The sequence below is a fragment of the Centropristis striata genome, chromosome 4 (assembly GCF_030273125.1).
Source record: "Centropristis striata isolate RG_2023a ecotype Rhode Island chromosome 4, C.striata_1.0, whole genome shotgun sequence".
NCBI lineage: Eukaryota > Metazoa > Chordata > Actinopteri > Perciformes > Serranidae > Centropristis > Centropristis striata.
Window position 1 is genome coordinate 3,520,966 of NC_081520.1, and position 13,973 is coordinate 3,534,938.

General features: G+C 38.0%; 1 protein-coding gene across 1 annotated transcript; it reads right to left on the reverse strand.

Moving 5' to 3' along the window:
- Positions 1-3,040: 3,040 nt before the first annotated feature.
- Positions 3,041-11,458, reverse strand: LOC131969864 (papilin-like). The gene is made up of 19 exons (XM_059331088.1): positions 11,386-11,458; positions 10,921-11,217; positions 9,115-9,165; positions 8,579-8,743; positions 8,196-8,444; positions 7,668-7,826; positions 7,348-7,569; positions 7,144-7,167; positions 6,996-7,028; positions 6,871-6,903; positions 6,674-6,712; positions 6,513-6,545; positions 6,383-6,415; positions 5,749-5,781; positions 5,610-5,654; positions 5,447-5,470; positions 4,848-4,880; positions 4,527-4,620; positions 3,041-3,509 (listed from the first exon to the last, which is right to left on the reverse strand). Exons 1-19 carry the CDS (start codon positions 11,456-11,458, stop codon positions 3,488-3,490), a joined length of 1,662 nt encoding a protein of 553 aa, XP_059187071.1. The 3' UTR covers positions 3,041-3,487.
- Positions 11,459-13,973: the final 2,515 nt, after the last annotated feature.

Below are 13,973 nucleotides of genomic sequence, written 5' to 3' on the forward strand. Positions count from 1 at the left end.
GATTCCATAAAGCTGCAGGATTTATAGATTTATATAGATGTTATATATTGCAGTGAAATGCATGGACACAGAGAGTAAAATGTAAAAAGAGCAAAACCCGCCCTGAAACTGCTTGTTGGGGTTAAGAGGGTTGATAATAAAGTAGTAGGAAGCTTTATATTACATTTGTGTTGTGTTGTAATTGGTATATTTATCCTAAATTACACTTTTAAATGATACTGTTATTCTGGTAATCAGAGTAGATATGAGTAGTGGAGACAGAAATGGTAAATTAATGATATTCCAGCTTGTGTGCATGTGCATATATGTCTTCAATGCACCACTGCTGATAGTTTTAAGACGTCTGGTTTCAGTGTTCAACAGCAGAGGCTGAGTTTGTTTGTTTAAGTTCTGATTAAAATTTAAAAAAAAAATCAGTCTCAGGGTTCTTACATTTATCACAGATTGAATTTGTGCCAATGAAGCATTTTTATGTATTTTCTTTATATAAAGTGTCCGGTGTCTCTCAGGGTGGAGCCTGTATACCATTTCCCTTCATTAAAATGTGATGATAGATTTTTGGGTCACTGGCCAGCCTCCCCTCAGAAAACCTGCAGCTCTGCTCTCCGACAGGCTGCAGATTTATCATTTGTTGGACTTGAAACAAGAACAAGTCGTCCAACTGTTTCCTGTCTGTTTGACATACAGTTGAAACCAGAAGTTTACATACACTAAATAAAAAGACACATATGCTTTTTTTCTCACTGTCTGACATGAAATCAGACAATCACTTTTCCTGTTTTAGGTCCGTTAGGATTACCAAAATGATTTCTATTTGCTAAATGCCAGAATAATGAGAGAAGGATTTATTTTTTTTTCGATATTTTTTGGGGCATTTGTAGCTTTATTGACAGTACAGAGATAATTGTTTCAAGGCATAATAATGTTAGTGTATGTAAACTTCTGACTTTGAAGAAAGTAATAAAAAATTGTCTTAAAAATCCATCTCTCATTATTCTAGCATTTAGCAAATATAAATAATTTTGTTAATCCAAACGGACCTAAAACAGGAAAAATGATTGTCTGATTTCATGCCAGACAGTGGGAAAAAAAGCATATGTGTCTTTTTATTTAGTGTATGTAAACTTCTGGTTTCAACTGTATGAATAAAAAGCATTTTGTTTTTTTAGTTTAAAAAGCCAAATAAATCATTTTGTAGCTGCTTTTAGCTCCCAAATAGTCTTTTCTTTTTTCAGTCATTGTTTTATTTATTAGATTTTCTAACTTATTCCTGAAATTGAAATTCTTATTTCATAAATATTTATAGACTATTCACCGGGCTTAATCCTAGATTTTATTCTTCCGTTTATTCCGTGTTTTTTTCGGTCGACTACTCCTCTCAGAGTTTTGGTCACACATACATGCATACACTAAAAAGGTATCAAATCGACTGGCTCGGCCATGACAAGTGTGATATGACTTTTCTAAGGGTTTCGGCAAACGGTTTTCAAAATATTCAGTAAAAAAAACGCCAAAAAATCCCCCCATGTTACCATATTAAAATTATAAAAAACAATTCAGTCTCAGGGTTCTTACATTTATCACAGATTGAATTTGTGCCAATGAAGCATTTTTATGTATTTTCTTTATATAAAGTGTCTGATGTCTCTCAGGGTGGAGCCTGTATACCATTTCTCTTCATTAACATGTGATGATAGATTTTTGGGTCGGCTGTGGCTCGGTTGGTAGAGCGGGTCATCTTCTGGTTGGAGGGTTGGTGGTTGGATCCCTGACCATGGCAGCCTACATGCCGAAGTATCCTTGAGCAAGATACTGAACCCCAAATTGCTCCTGATGCTGCGTTCATCGGTGTGTGAATGAATTCCCAATGGTGGCAGGTGGCACCGTTTAGGGTAGCCTCTGCCACCAGTATGAATGTGTGTGAACGGGTGAATGAGCGCAGTCTGTAGTGTAAAGAGCTTTGAGTGGTCGCAAAGAGACTAGAAAAGCGCTATATGAGTGCAGGTCCATTTAGCATATCGTTAGCATCATAGCATATTTGCCTAAGTCATATTTGAACGTTTTCGGGAAACAAGAAAAAAACAAATTTTTAGTAAGCCCATTGGTATTTTTAATTGATATTGTAACAGTAAGTTCAAATAGAAGTGTGAACAAGTTTGCATAAAAAATCACACATCGATTTCATAACAGATAAAAGTGACTTAGGCAGAATATGCCCTGACTAAGGCAATTTTTCTCTTACATATAAATAATGTAGTTTGGTTTGTATGTAGCGACAAAAATGCCTAAGTCACAGAGATGACTAAGGCAGAAAGTGATTTTGGACTCTAACAAGTGTTCTGATAGGCTGAGAACATAGGCAATAAGGCAGAAAGATGCAGCAGTGGTAGGAGAGTAAAGTTAGGCAGATATCACAATTTGGCCAAAAAATGACTTAGGCAATAATGCTATGAGGCTAACGATATGGAGAAGCTACATCATCCCTAGAGTGCAAAGGGAGAGAAAAGTTTGTCAAAAAATAAATTTGGAAACTCGCTTTCTGTTTCGAGAGATACTTTTAAACTGTTTTTGTGTCTATCTCATTGGTGTTAAATCAAGAGCTGCATTTGATTCCAGTTGATTGTTCTGCTCTGATTGGTGTTCGGACTGTGATTAACTTTATTGAACTCTTGGTATAGTAACAATGACTGTCAATAATACAGTTTGAATGTCGGCCATTTTATCCTTCTCTCTCACAAACAGAGAGACAAAGACTGACAGACAGATACACACACCAACACCTGCTTTATTATCTTACAGGACTTCCTCCTCTTTTCCATTTTGAAAACAGTTAAAATTGTATTCTGATAATGAATGGGTGAGAGTCACGGGCCAGAGTCAAGCACACTCAAAATTTCTTTAGAAATTTTCTAGTTTATTTATTATTGAACACTTCTACACTCCAGCTACTGGACTGCCTCTTTGTTGTTGTCTCTTTTCCTCAAAGAATATAATTTAAATATATTAACAATAAAAAGACCAGACTTCTGTGTTGTTTTATCACATTTTAAGACGTTGTTAAAGCAAAACAATCAGATGGTACATTTAATATGTCCAGTTTTTGGTTACATTTTATTTTAATTAGGACATTTTAGAAATGTAATAAATGATCAGTGGCACAAATATATGACAAAATCTAAACTTGGAGAATAATTTAGTAAATCAACTGTGTAAGTATGTTATGTTTTATGAATCATAAAAACAAACTAAACCCAGTGGAAAAAAAATCACCATAAAATAAGAAAAACCCTTGAATTTTACCCAAAATAAAGCATCACATGACGTCAAATAATGATCACAAAATAATGAAAAAGTATGAGCATGAAAATAGTCCCTAGAAAATGCACAATTTCCTCCTCTCTGTTTATTAAAAACTACAGTAACCTGCTGTTTTAGTAAATGACTGCGTCTTTGTCGACGAGAAGAAAATGACAGAAGATCACCAGACTTATCCATTAATTAGCGTGTACCTGGAGGGAAGACACAAACAGAATCATACTCAATGCTTTGTCTGTGTGTACAGCTCAATACCACAAGATCAAAACAAAAACAAAAGAGTTTCATGGTCAGTACGCCAAATGCAGTCCAGCCTCCAAAAAATTGTGTTCTCACCACAAAACTGCATTGATGATTATATATATATAATTTTTAATGTATTAATATATGTAGTCCGCATGTGGAGGAGGTCGAGGCCACCATTTTGGAAAATTGCTGGCTATGGTCATCAGAATGCAAATATGCGATGGCCCAATATCCAGTCTTTTTCTCAATATATTAAGCTATATGTGTACATAATTTGGTGCTTTTTTTATATATATATATATATATATATATTTTGGGGCATTTTGTAGCTTTATTGACAGGAGAGTTTGAGAGTGAAAGGGGGAGACAGAGGGGAAGACATGCGGGAAAGGGCTCCGAGCCGGATTCGAACCCGGGCCGCCCGCTTACGAGGACTGGGCCTCTGTGGTACGCGCTCTACCAGGTGTGCCACCGGGAACGCCCCAAATTTGGTGCTTTTATCACAGAATGAACAATAGGTTAGCTGTGCTGCCCCACTATTGGGATAATTCTTGTTTGAGAATAAACACCTTTGCCTAAACTCTGTCTCCAGTGAAGTTTTGGAGCTTTTTGGACGGTAGAAGATTATTTTTGTAGTTAGCTGAAGGTTGGCGGAGAAGTCCAGATTCCTATACGGGCTGTTATCTGGACTTCTGACCTCTGATAGGTATGTCCATTACATTAACTTAAGTTAATGTTTCTTTTGGTTTCACACAGGATATGGACGGCCATCCCCTGGGTGAAAGTCTGGGGTTTGTTTGGCACTCTTTATAAGTCACCAGCTTCCTCCTTTACTCCTTTCATAACTACGATGGCCACTACATTTTGCCACCAAATAACAAATGTAAATATGGGTTGTAATATCCTGCTTGTACAGATGACATATAATGCATTTTTTGTATGTGAAAATGGTCAGAGAACTTTACCTGTTGGGTGGACACCAGGAAGTTCTGAAGTACACGGCCATACCGCCCAAGATGACCACAAAAAGAATAGCCAGAAAAAATTTGAAGACTATGGCTGAACAAGAGGAGAGACACAGATGAAGATGAGGGGGTTTGAGGCATTAAAGACAAACTCACTTTCGTATCATTGATTTAGATCCTGACATTTAAATTCTGGACATAGATTCTGTTAAATCCATTCGTTGTAGTGACTATATGAGAAGTTCACATATGTTAAGCATCTAATCTTAACCCTCATGAAGTGAAGATGTTGTGCAAAGAAAGTCAAAATAATATGAATACCTGCAGTGACTACGGATTCAGGAGCTGAAACACCTGATTGAAATGAATTATCGTTATTAAAATTTAAGGAGTCAGTTATGTTTATCATTGTTGTACAGTTGAACAGATTGGTAAACAAGAAGATAATGCAGGAAATTAACTTGTTTTCCCCTGAGTCCACATCAGGTGGACAAATCAAAATAAGAAACAATAATTTGTAAATATCATGATAATCAAAATAAACATGGAAGTAATGTGTAAAGTAAAGTATAATAAGTTCTTAAAAAAGCGTCAAGTTGGCTCTCTGTTACCTGTACAGTTGAAGGAGATCAATAAAAAACTCCACGATTGACAAATCACTTTCTGTATTTCACATTTATAATATAAAGTAATTTGAAATAAGTATAGTTACCTGCCCCCTCTGTGGGAACAACCAATGTAGTATTTGGTAAAGAATTAGTAATGTTAACCGTTGTTGTACAGTTGAAGGAGATGGTTATAAAAGGAAACATAATGCAGGAAGTTAACATGTTATCACCTAAATCCACAGCAGTTGGACTGGTTGTTGTAGCTAGATGAAAATCAGAAACACTAAAAATGTCAAATTGTCTGTCTGTTACCTGTGTTCTGGGCAGGAACAGGGTCTGCAGAGGGAGATATATCTGTTAAAAGGTTATACGATATCATCAAACAGAATGTACAGAGCAAAGCACCCAAAGTTACACACAGTTTCAAACCCTGTCTTGAAAAAATAAATTAATGTGTAAGTTGGCTCTCGGTTACCTGGGTTCTGGGCAAGAACAAGGTGTGGGGGAGTGACTGGATTATCTATTCAAGAGTTAATAATATTTGTTATAATGTAGATTTAAACAGACAGTTATACAAATAAAGATAATGCAGACAACAAAAAAAATTTTATTACCTGAACCCACAGCAGATTGCCTGGTTGTAGTAACTGTTTTAACATACAGACGACTCAATTTAGTATCAGATTTTTTCAATGCCTGACTATATTAATCAAGGTCACAGTATCAGCAATTATCCTGGAGTACCCCAGGGCTCTATTCTTGGTCCTCTACTCTTCAAATGGTACATCAATGATCTGTCTGCAATATGTGTAAGAGCTTATGTTTGAATGTATGCCGATGATACAGTGATATATTTAAATAAAAACATTAAGAAAGCTGCTCATAAACTTACAAACACAATGAAAAATGTAATAATGTGTTGTTTTTGCTCTGTGCATTCTACATTTCCTTCTCTGCATGTCTCCTGTTTTACCCATTTTAGACTTCTATGCTCTGTTCAGCTGCTTTATGTTTCACCAACTTTCAGCTATTCTGTTTTACGTGTTGTTTCATTCAATTGTCATTTTAATGGTTATTGAACATCTGGTCAAGGTCCCACAGTAAAAAAAAACTACCCTGGCAAATTTAGAGTGATGTTGTCCTCATAAAACATAAACAAATCAATAAAAAACTCCATGATTGACAAATCACTTTCTATATTTCACTGTGTATATATAACATAAAGTAATATTAAGTTAATATAGTTACCTGCCCTCTCTGTAGGAACAACTGCTGTAGTATCTGGTAAAGAATTAGTAATGTTAATCATTGTTGTACAGTTGATGAGGTAGTTATAAAGATGCAGGAAAGATGATGCAGGAAATGAACGTGTTATGACCTGAATCCACAGGAGTTGGACTGGTTGTTGTAGCTAGATGAAAATCAGAAACACTAATTTGTGAATTGCATCTAAGATAAACATGGAAGTAAAATGTTAAGACAAGGGAAGAATCATTTTTAATAATAATAATAAAAAAAGTCAAATTGTCTGTCTGTTACCTGTGTTCTGGGCAGGAACAGAGGGAGTGACTGAAATATCTGTTAAATATGTTAAATAAATATGTTAAAGTGATGTGGATAACTGTGCTTTGTCCCAACATAAATAAATCAATAAACAAATCCATGAATGACAAATTACTTTTCTTTATATCACTCTGTATATATAATATAAAGTAATATTAAGTTAATATAGTTACCTGCCCTCTCTGTAGGAACAACTGCTGTAGTATCTGGTAAAGAATTAGTAATGTTAATCATTGTTGTACAGTTGATGAGGTAGTTATAAAAGGAAAGATAATGCAGGAAATGAACGTGTTATGACCTGAATTCCCAGGAGTTGGACTGGTTGTTGTAGCTAGATTAAAATCAGAAACACCAATTTGTGAATTGCATCAAAGATAAACATGGAAGTAAAATGTAAAGATAAGAGAAGAATATTTTCAAATAATGTCAAGTTGTCTGTCTGTTACCTGTGTTCTGGGCAGGAACAGGGTCTGCAGAGGGAGTAACTGTACTTTCTATCAAAAGGTTTTACGATATTTATCAACAGAATGTACAGAGCAAAGCACTCAAAGTTACAAAAAATGTCAAACCCTGTCTTGAAAAAAAAAGGAAATGAATACTGAATAAAGATGATCCAGCAAGAGTAGAAAGAGTAGCCAGAGGTCTGTTACCTTTAACATCACCACAGAGTCTTTCACACTCCTCCACAGTCCTGAAGATGTTCCCATTAGACCCCCTGCCTCTGAAGTGAAATCCTTCACACTTCAAACTCGAGATGTTGTAAAAGAAGAAGTTGGGAGAGCTGTCTTTATCGGGCTCTTCTGACTTAATAGAGTAAGGGTTGGCGTACATAGATGGCCTTTGGCCATGCTCCACAGGTCGATAACAACGGTCTGGAAGGACAAAGATGCACAGAATAATTTCATGTTTGGTGTCTTTTTGCTGCTCATAATTAACGTCTTAACAATATGTATTTGAGGACTTCTCTTACACTTCTCATTGCAGAGTGCCTCACAGCCATCACGGGTATCGAATGCATTCTTGTTTGACCCACAACCACCACTGGACAGCTGTTCACACCTGTAACTGGTACTGTTGTAGAAGAATCTGGGCTTACAGCTTCTGTCTTCCATGAAGTCAAAACATCGCGCTGGAGGGGAAAGTAGAGGGGGCACAGATTGTTTAAAAAAACAGGATTTTTGACTTCAATTTGCCGATTGACTGGAAATTGGAAGCTTTTTTTTATGGTTGAAGTTATCAGTCCAAATTAAACCTTAGATCTCAACAGGACCCGCCACTGAACCCTGACTCCGACTTCTCCCTAAATGCTTATCTGTCTGTTGTTTCCCTTCCAGTGTGTTTCCTGTTTTTCTGTGTATACTTTTGTGAAGGAACATTTTGTTATAACAGCATTTTTACACTGTGGTAACAAGGATCTGAATATTTCATCCACCAGTTAAAGAATCTATCCATCAAGAGTAAACAGAATTCAAAAACAGTATTTAAAGAGGTGTGTTACCTTTAACATCACCACAGTGACTTTCACACTCCTCCACAGTGCTGAAGATGTTCCCGTTAGACGCACTGCCTCTGAAGTGAAATCCCTCACATCTGAAACTTGACATATTGTGGAAGAAGAAGTTGTAAGGGGCGTTTGCATCAGGCTTGCCTCTGATGGTCTCCGCATCAGGCTCGGCTCTGATGTGAGGACCACCACTATGGCCAGCAGATGGGTTTTCACCATACTCCACTGGTAGATAACAAACACCTGGAAAGACAACATTGAGCGAATAAATGTATGTTTTATCAACAGACAGAAAAGTTTTCAGTTGCCCTCCATGATATGATGGAAACAACAAAGGGTGACATGAACCATGAATGTATGTTTAAGGGGTCTCTTACGCCTTTCATTGCAGAAGGTCTCACAGGCCCCTCGGGTATCAAATGTGTTCCTGTTGGACCCGCAGCCACTGGTCACCTGTTCACAGCCCCGAGTGTTCTTGTTGTAGAAGAATCTGGGACTCTTGGAGTCACAGCTGCTGTCCTTCATGAGACCAGAACATCGTACTGAAGGGAGGAGAGATGCCACAAATTACTTTTGTCAAAAATACTATCAATCTTTATTTTTTTATTTTCACAAACATTTCCACCCATTGCATATATATAATGCTATATGTGTATGGTTTGAAAATAATTATGCAAACAAATTAACAGAAGATGACATAAGATAATACTTAACATGTTTAAGGTGTCTTAATGGTGACATAATGTTACTGAAAGTTAGTTTGGACAGAGATAACTTTGAATTTTTCCTTTTAAACAAGTTATTGGTGTACAGTTACAGTAACATTATGTTCAGTTCATTCTCACACAAATTACTAATTTGAGACTTTAAATGAGTCATTGATATTTCAGAATCAAAATACGTTTTTTCTTACGTTTCTCATCAGCCCAGCCATATGCACCTTTCATGAGAAAGGCTCTTTGTTCTATGGAAAAGAGACATTTAACAGCAGTCTGCAGGTTTAATTCAACCAGAAACATTCGAGTTGGATGTTATGAAGAAAACAGTTTTTATTACAACACACCAGAAACATTCGAGCATCCTGCTAACAAACGACCACTAGAGGTCCTCTGCAAGTTCCTGTAAACATACAGGGACAGACCATTTTTCATACGTCTCATTGTTATAGTCCAAAATTTGTCCCATTGGAGTCAAAGCACATTGTCCGAGGGGGCATTATCCATTGCCCCAACGAGTCAATTGTCCAAAAACACTGCTCCATAGACATATTTTTGTGTGACAACGCTGTGGTAAATCTGACCCACAGGAGAGCTCTGTGGGAGCGGGGAATATACTCGGGTTGGCTGAGTTTCTAAATTATGACCGGGTTACTTAATGACAGGACTAGGGTCACTTAAGGATAGGAGAGGTATGTATAGGAGTTCAGAGTTCAGGGAAAGGTATGCAGGGGGAGAAGCAGAATAAAGAGGGGGGACAGGATGTGGAAGCTTCAACAGACAACAGACACACAAATAAAGTTTGAAAGGTCAGTGGCGTTACGGTAGCGGCGGTGATTAGCGCCGCTAGAGGCTAATAGCCCCGCTACCATAACGCCGGTGACCTCGCTACGAGCCGGGGGACAGCGGAGCCGCTGAGAGACCTTTCGCTTTTCAACTTTCGCTCTAAACTATTTAAAACACCATCTACAGCTAAAGAGAGTTTCGCGTCTGCAGCAGCCATGTTGGATCCGTAAGAAAACTACCAGCTTCCAAGTGCCGAGTATTACGCGTCATCGTCTTGCCGTCCCTCCCCGTTCTGTGATTGGATCCCTAAAACAGGGCTAAGAAACCTCCCTGGTTGCCAGACTGGATGGAGGTTCGAAATGAAATTCAAGCGCGCAAGGCAGTATGGGTATACCCAGGCTAACAGACCAGTGCAATTTTTGACATTAAGTGTAGCAATAGCATATTTAGAAATATAGTACATTTCAGAAATTCAGGTAGCCTATAGGTAGGTAGACCTTCTGTAAACTATAATACTTTGGTTTTTTAAGTAAAACACAATCCACACTAGCTACCACACTAGCTGCTAGCTGATATATGTTTTGCATTGAGGTGATACATGAGGCTGGATGTGCTGCGGTGATATGTGAATTCCTTGTTGCATAGCAACACAACCATGCGATGATGTTAGTCAGTGAAACTTGAGCTGAGTGCATAAAATTATGCTGTGATCTCTGGGAGATATACTGGAAGACGAGATAGATAGGACCGGATTTCTTGCTGGATTTTTGAAAAATCGCAAGCTAAAGACATGTTTTTTTTTTGGTCGGTCAAAATGTGTCTAACAAATGTTATTAAACACAATTCTTTTAAAAATATATCATAATTGTCTTAACATTTGTAGACTCTAAACTCGAAACAGCAGCCCAAGCAAATATGTATTATAGATATATGACTAGAGCTACTTGACACACAATGCTGAGCTGCTTCTCAATCATTAGGTTCCAGCTTTCAGTACACCACCTCTATAAATAAATAAATAAATAAATAAATAAATAAATAAGAGCCAGAAAAACAAACTCCAGGGAGAGTGTGTATTTTCTGACCATTTTGGACAAAAGGGCTCTCAGTCCAATGGGATATTCTTTAGACCATCTCATCATCAGAACAAGGACATGTCGGAACGATGGCATAGCATTAAACATACAGAATTTGTAGAAAATTAGATTCCATCTTACCATCATCAATGGTGCTCTTGGGGTAAACAGTGATTTCTGCGCTGGGGTCTCGGACTACCCTGTAACTTCCCTGGTTCAGACAGTTGACCAGCAGACACTGATGTGCGCCGCTGAGCGGTTTGCTCACCACAGCCATGTGGCATTTGGGCTCATCAAAGCAATGTTGATAGCAGCTCTTGGCGTCTTCATTCCCCGGCAGCCGGATCAGATTGTAGACCCCGGAGACGAGGCACTCCGCGGGTTCGGGGACCTGAGTCAGACCGGGAGAGACCAGGAAACACAGACAGAACCCTAACCCTAACCACAGACAGGACGGGAACCTAAACAAAGCCTTCTTAATCATAACTTTAGCTTCTGTTTCCTAGTATTTTAACAGCGCGTCAAAGCTGCTGAACTCAGCAGGACAGTGTTAGGATAAACTGCCTGATGTGCGCTGGGTCTGTATCGAGGAAATGAAACTTATACCTGAGTCCCGCCCACTCTGCATCACCATGCATTCCTCTTCAACACAACGCAAACTGCACCAGTCCTTCAACATTTCTTTCATAGTTTAAAAACGAGTTCACCTTTAGTTTCACTTAGAGGTTACTAATAAACACCAGCCATCTTAACTTTCATGTTCCGATCAAAGCCAACCAACCTGAATGTGAACCAACATGTTTCCAGCGTGAGTGTGTGTGTGTGTGTGTGTGTGTATGGGTGGTTATAAAGTCAGTGTTCTTATTTTTAGATACCAATAAAAGTTAACTTTGGTACGTTACAGCGTCATGTTTTGCATCACATTGAGTTAAGTGCAGAAATGGTTATTTCAACCGAAACTATGATATTCTTTCTCAATGTAACCAAGTAGTTTGGGTGCCAAAACATAACCACATAGTTTTGTTTCACATTTCACATCATTTTTTAAATCTGCATCACATGGGGTGTGCTGGTTTCTCACTGGTAGAGTACATACCACAAAGGCAGAAGACCTGGGTTCTAATCTAGCACAGGGTCATAAACTACCATGGACGACCTCCCGACCATTGTAGCCACAGACGCCCAGAACATGATGTAAACAGGGAAAAATGTGGAGGTATTAAAATAAATAAATAATAATAAAAACAGAACTCTTTGTTAGATACATCCAGTTTAAGACAAGTGGGAAACTATTATTTTCTTGTAACTAAATTCTGTATATGTCATGCATTCTGTTTTTATTAACATTTTAAACAGCGTAACAAACTTCTTTGGTTGTATGACCTTCGACACCCACATTAAACATCTCTGCAAGACCTCCTTCTACCACCTCCAGAACATCGCCAAACTCTCCAAACTCTGTAACGCACTCCTCATCGGGACTCCTAGCAAGAGCCTACAAAAACTGCAATATATCCAGAACAGCGCTGCTAGGGTCCTGATGAGGGTGCGTAAATATGACCATATCACACCCATCCTTCACTCACTCCACTGGCTTCCTGTTTCATCCAGGATCGACTATAAAATATCCCGACTCACCCATCAGTGCATCCATGGAAATGCCCCACCCTACCTCAAAGAACTCCTCACACCACTAACCTCCACACGTACCCTCCGCTCTGGAAACAAACACACCTTACACCCCCCCAGGACTAAGCTCCATACAATGGGCGATCGGGCCTTCTACTCAGCCACCTGTGGAATTCCCTCCCAGACCACCTGAGGGCTCCACAAACAACAGACTCTTTTAAAAAAGGCCTAAAAACCTTTCTTTTGAGAAAAGCCTTTTATTAAATGTATCGTTGTGCTTTGGCCTTTTAACCTGTTTTTAATCTTGTTGTACTCTGTAGCACCTTGGGATTGCTTTTAACAATGAAAAGTGCTTTACAAATAAAATTTATTATTATTATTATTATTATTATTCTTATTAAAAAAGCAGCTCACATTCCGATTATTCTGAAACTGAAATCAATCAGTCTGCACCCAAAAATCTGACCCGACAATGTAATTAAGTCCCCATTTGATACATTTTTCTGTCTTTTTCTACCCCTTATATGTAACTGGCTTGTCTGACGTGGTATTTAGCTCATGCATGGACATTGATCACTAGGACAGTAAAGGAATGCTATTGAAAGACTCAACAAACTGACTTTGTTGTCTTTTTTGTTGGAACAACAATTTTAAATTATTTACACTGACCTGGCTTTGCTTCAGTCTCAGTCTGCAGTACAGGTTATAAGCCCTGCTCCCTCCATGTTAGTGGATGGGACACACGAAAACTAAAAACTCAAAGTAGAGCTCAAATAAATGTTTTATCATTTCAGCTCGTTCTTATCATGCTGATGTTTGTTCAAACATTATTTTTTTTTTTTATCAGTTTGGTTTTAATTAGTTATTTGATTCTATAAAACAGGGCTGTGAAGTCATGCTTGACAACTGTAACTGACTCTTGAATGGTTTGACAGATGTTTGGGCGTGAACTTGATACTGTAGCTCCACTCTGTGTCTCTACTGCTCAGACTCTGGCTCTGTGTGACATCACCAGCACAAGATGGCAGCGCCTATATACGTATATTTATATAGTGAAAATTTTTATTTCCTGTTTATGGTGGCCTTACTGGAAAAAGCTGCTCTAACACTTTCCCTGAAAGGAGTCTTACAAAAGCTTTCAGTGACAAGACTTTCAATAATATCATACACATGTGGACTAGGACTATAAAGATCAAATAAAAGCATCAGGCTTTTTCTCAAGAAAAAGAAAATCTGTTTACACAGAGCAGAGAGGAGAGGACAGGAGAGGCTGGAAACATGACAATACTACAGTATGTATAACATGTGGAGACCTCTGCAGCTCTGCTCTCCAACAGGCTGGAGATTTATCATTTGTTGGACATGAAACAAGAACAAGTCACCCAACTGATCCCTGGTGTTTGAAATATGGATAAAGAGCATTTTTGTGTTCAGTTTAAAATTCAAAATTAATCATTTTGAAACTGCTTTAATCTCTTTTCACTTCACATCCTTTTCTGTGTTATATTGTTTTTTAATTCAATTTTGAACCTATTCCTGGAATTGGATTTCTTCATAAATATTTA

Excerpts from the sequence above, each read along its gene's own strand:
- LOC131969864 (XM_059331088.1), bottom strand. The coding sequence starts at position 11,458 with ATGTTGAAGGACTGGTGCAGTTTGCGTTGTGTTGAAGAGGAATGCATG. Across the intron at positions 8,744-9,114 it reads TGGCTGGGCTGATGAGAAAC|TACGATGTTCTGGTCTCATG; the intron begins GTAAGAAAAAAC and ends TCCTCCCTTCAG. Across the intron at positions 8,445-8,578 it reads GACCTTCTGCAATGAAAGGC|GTGTTTGTTATCTACCAGTG; the intron begins GTAAGAGACCCC and ends TTGTCTTTCCAG.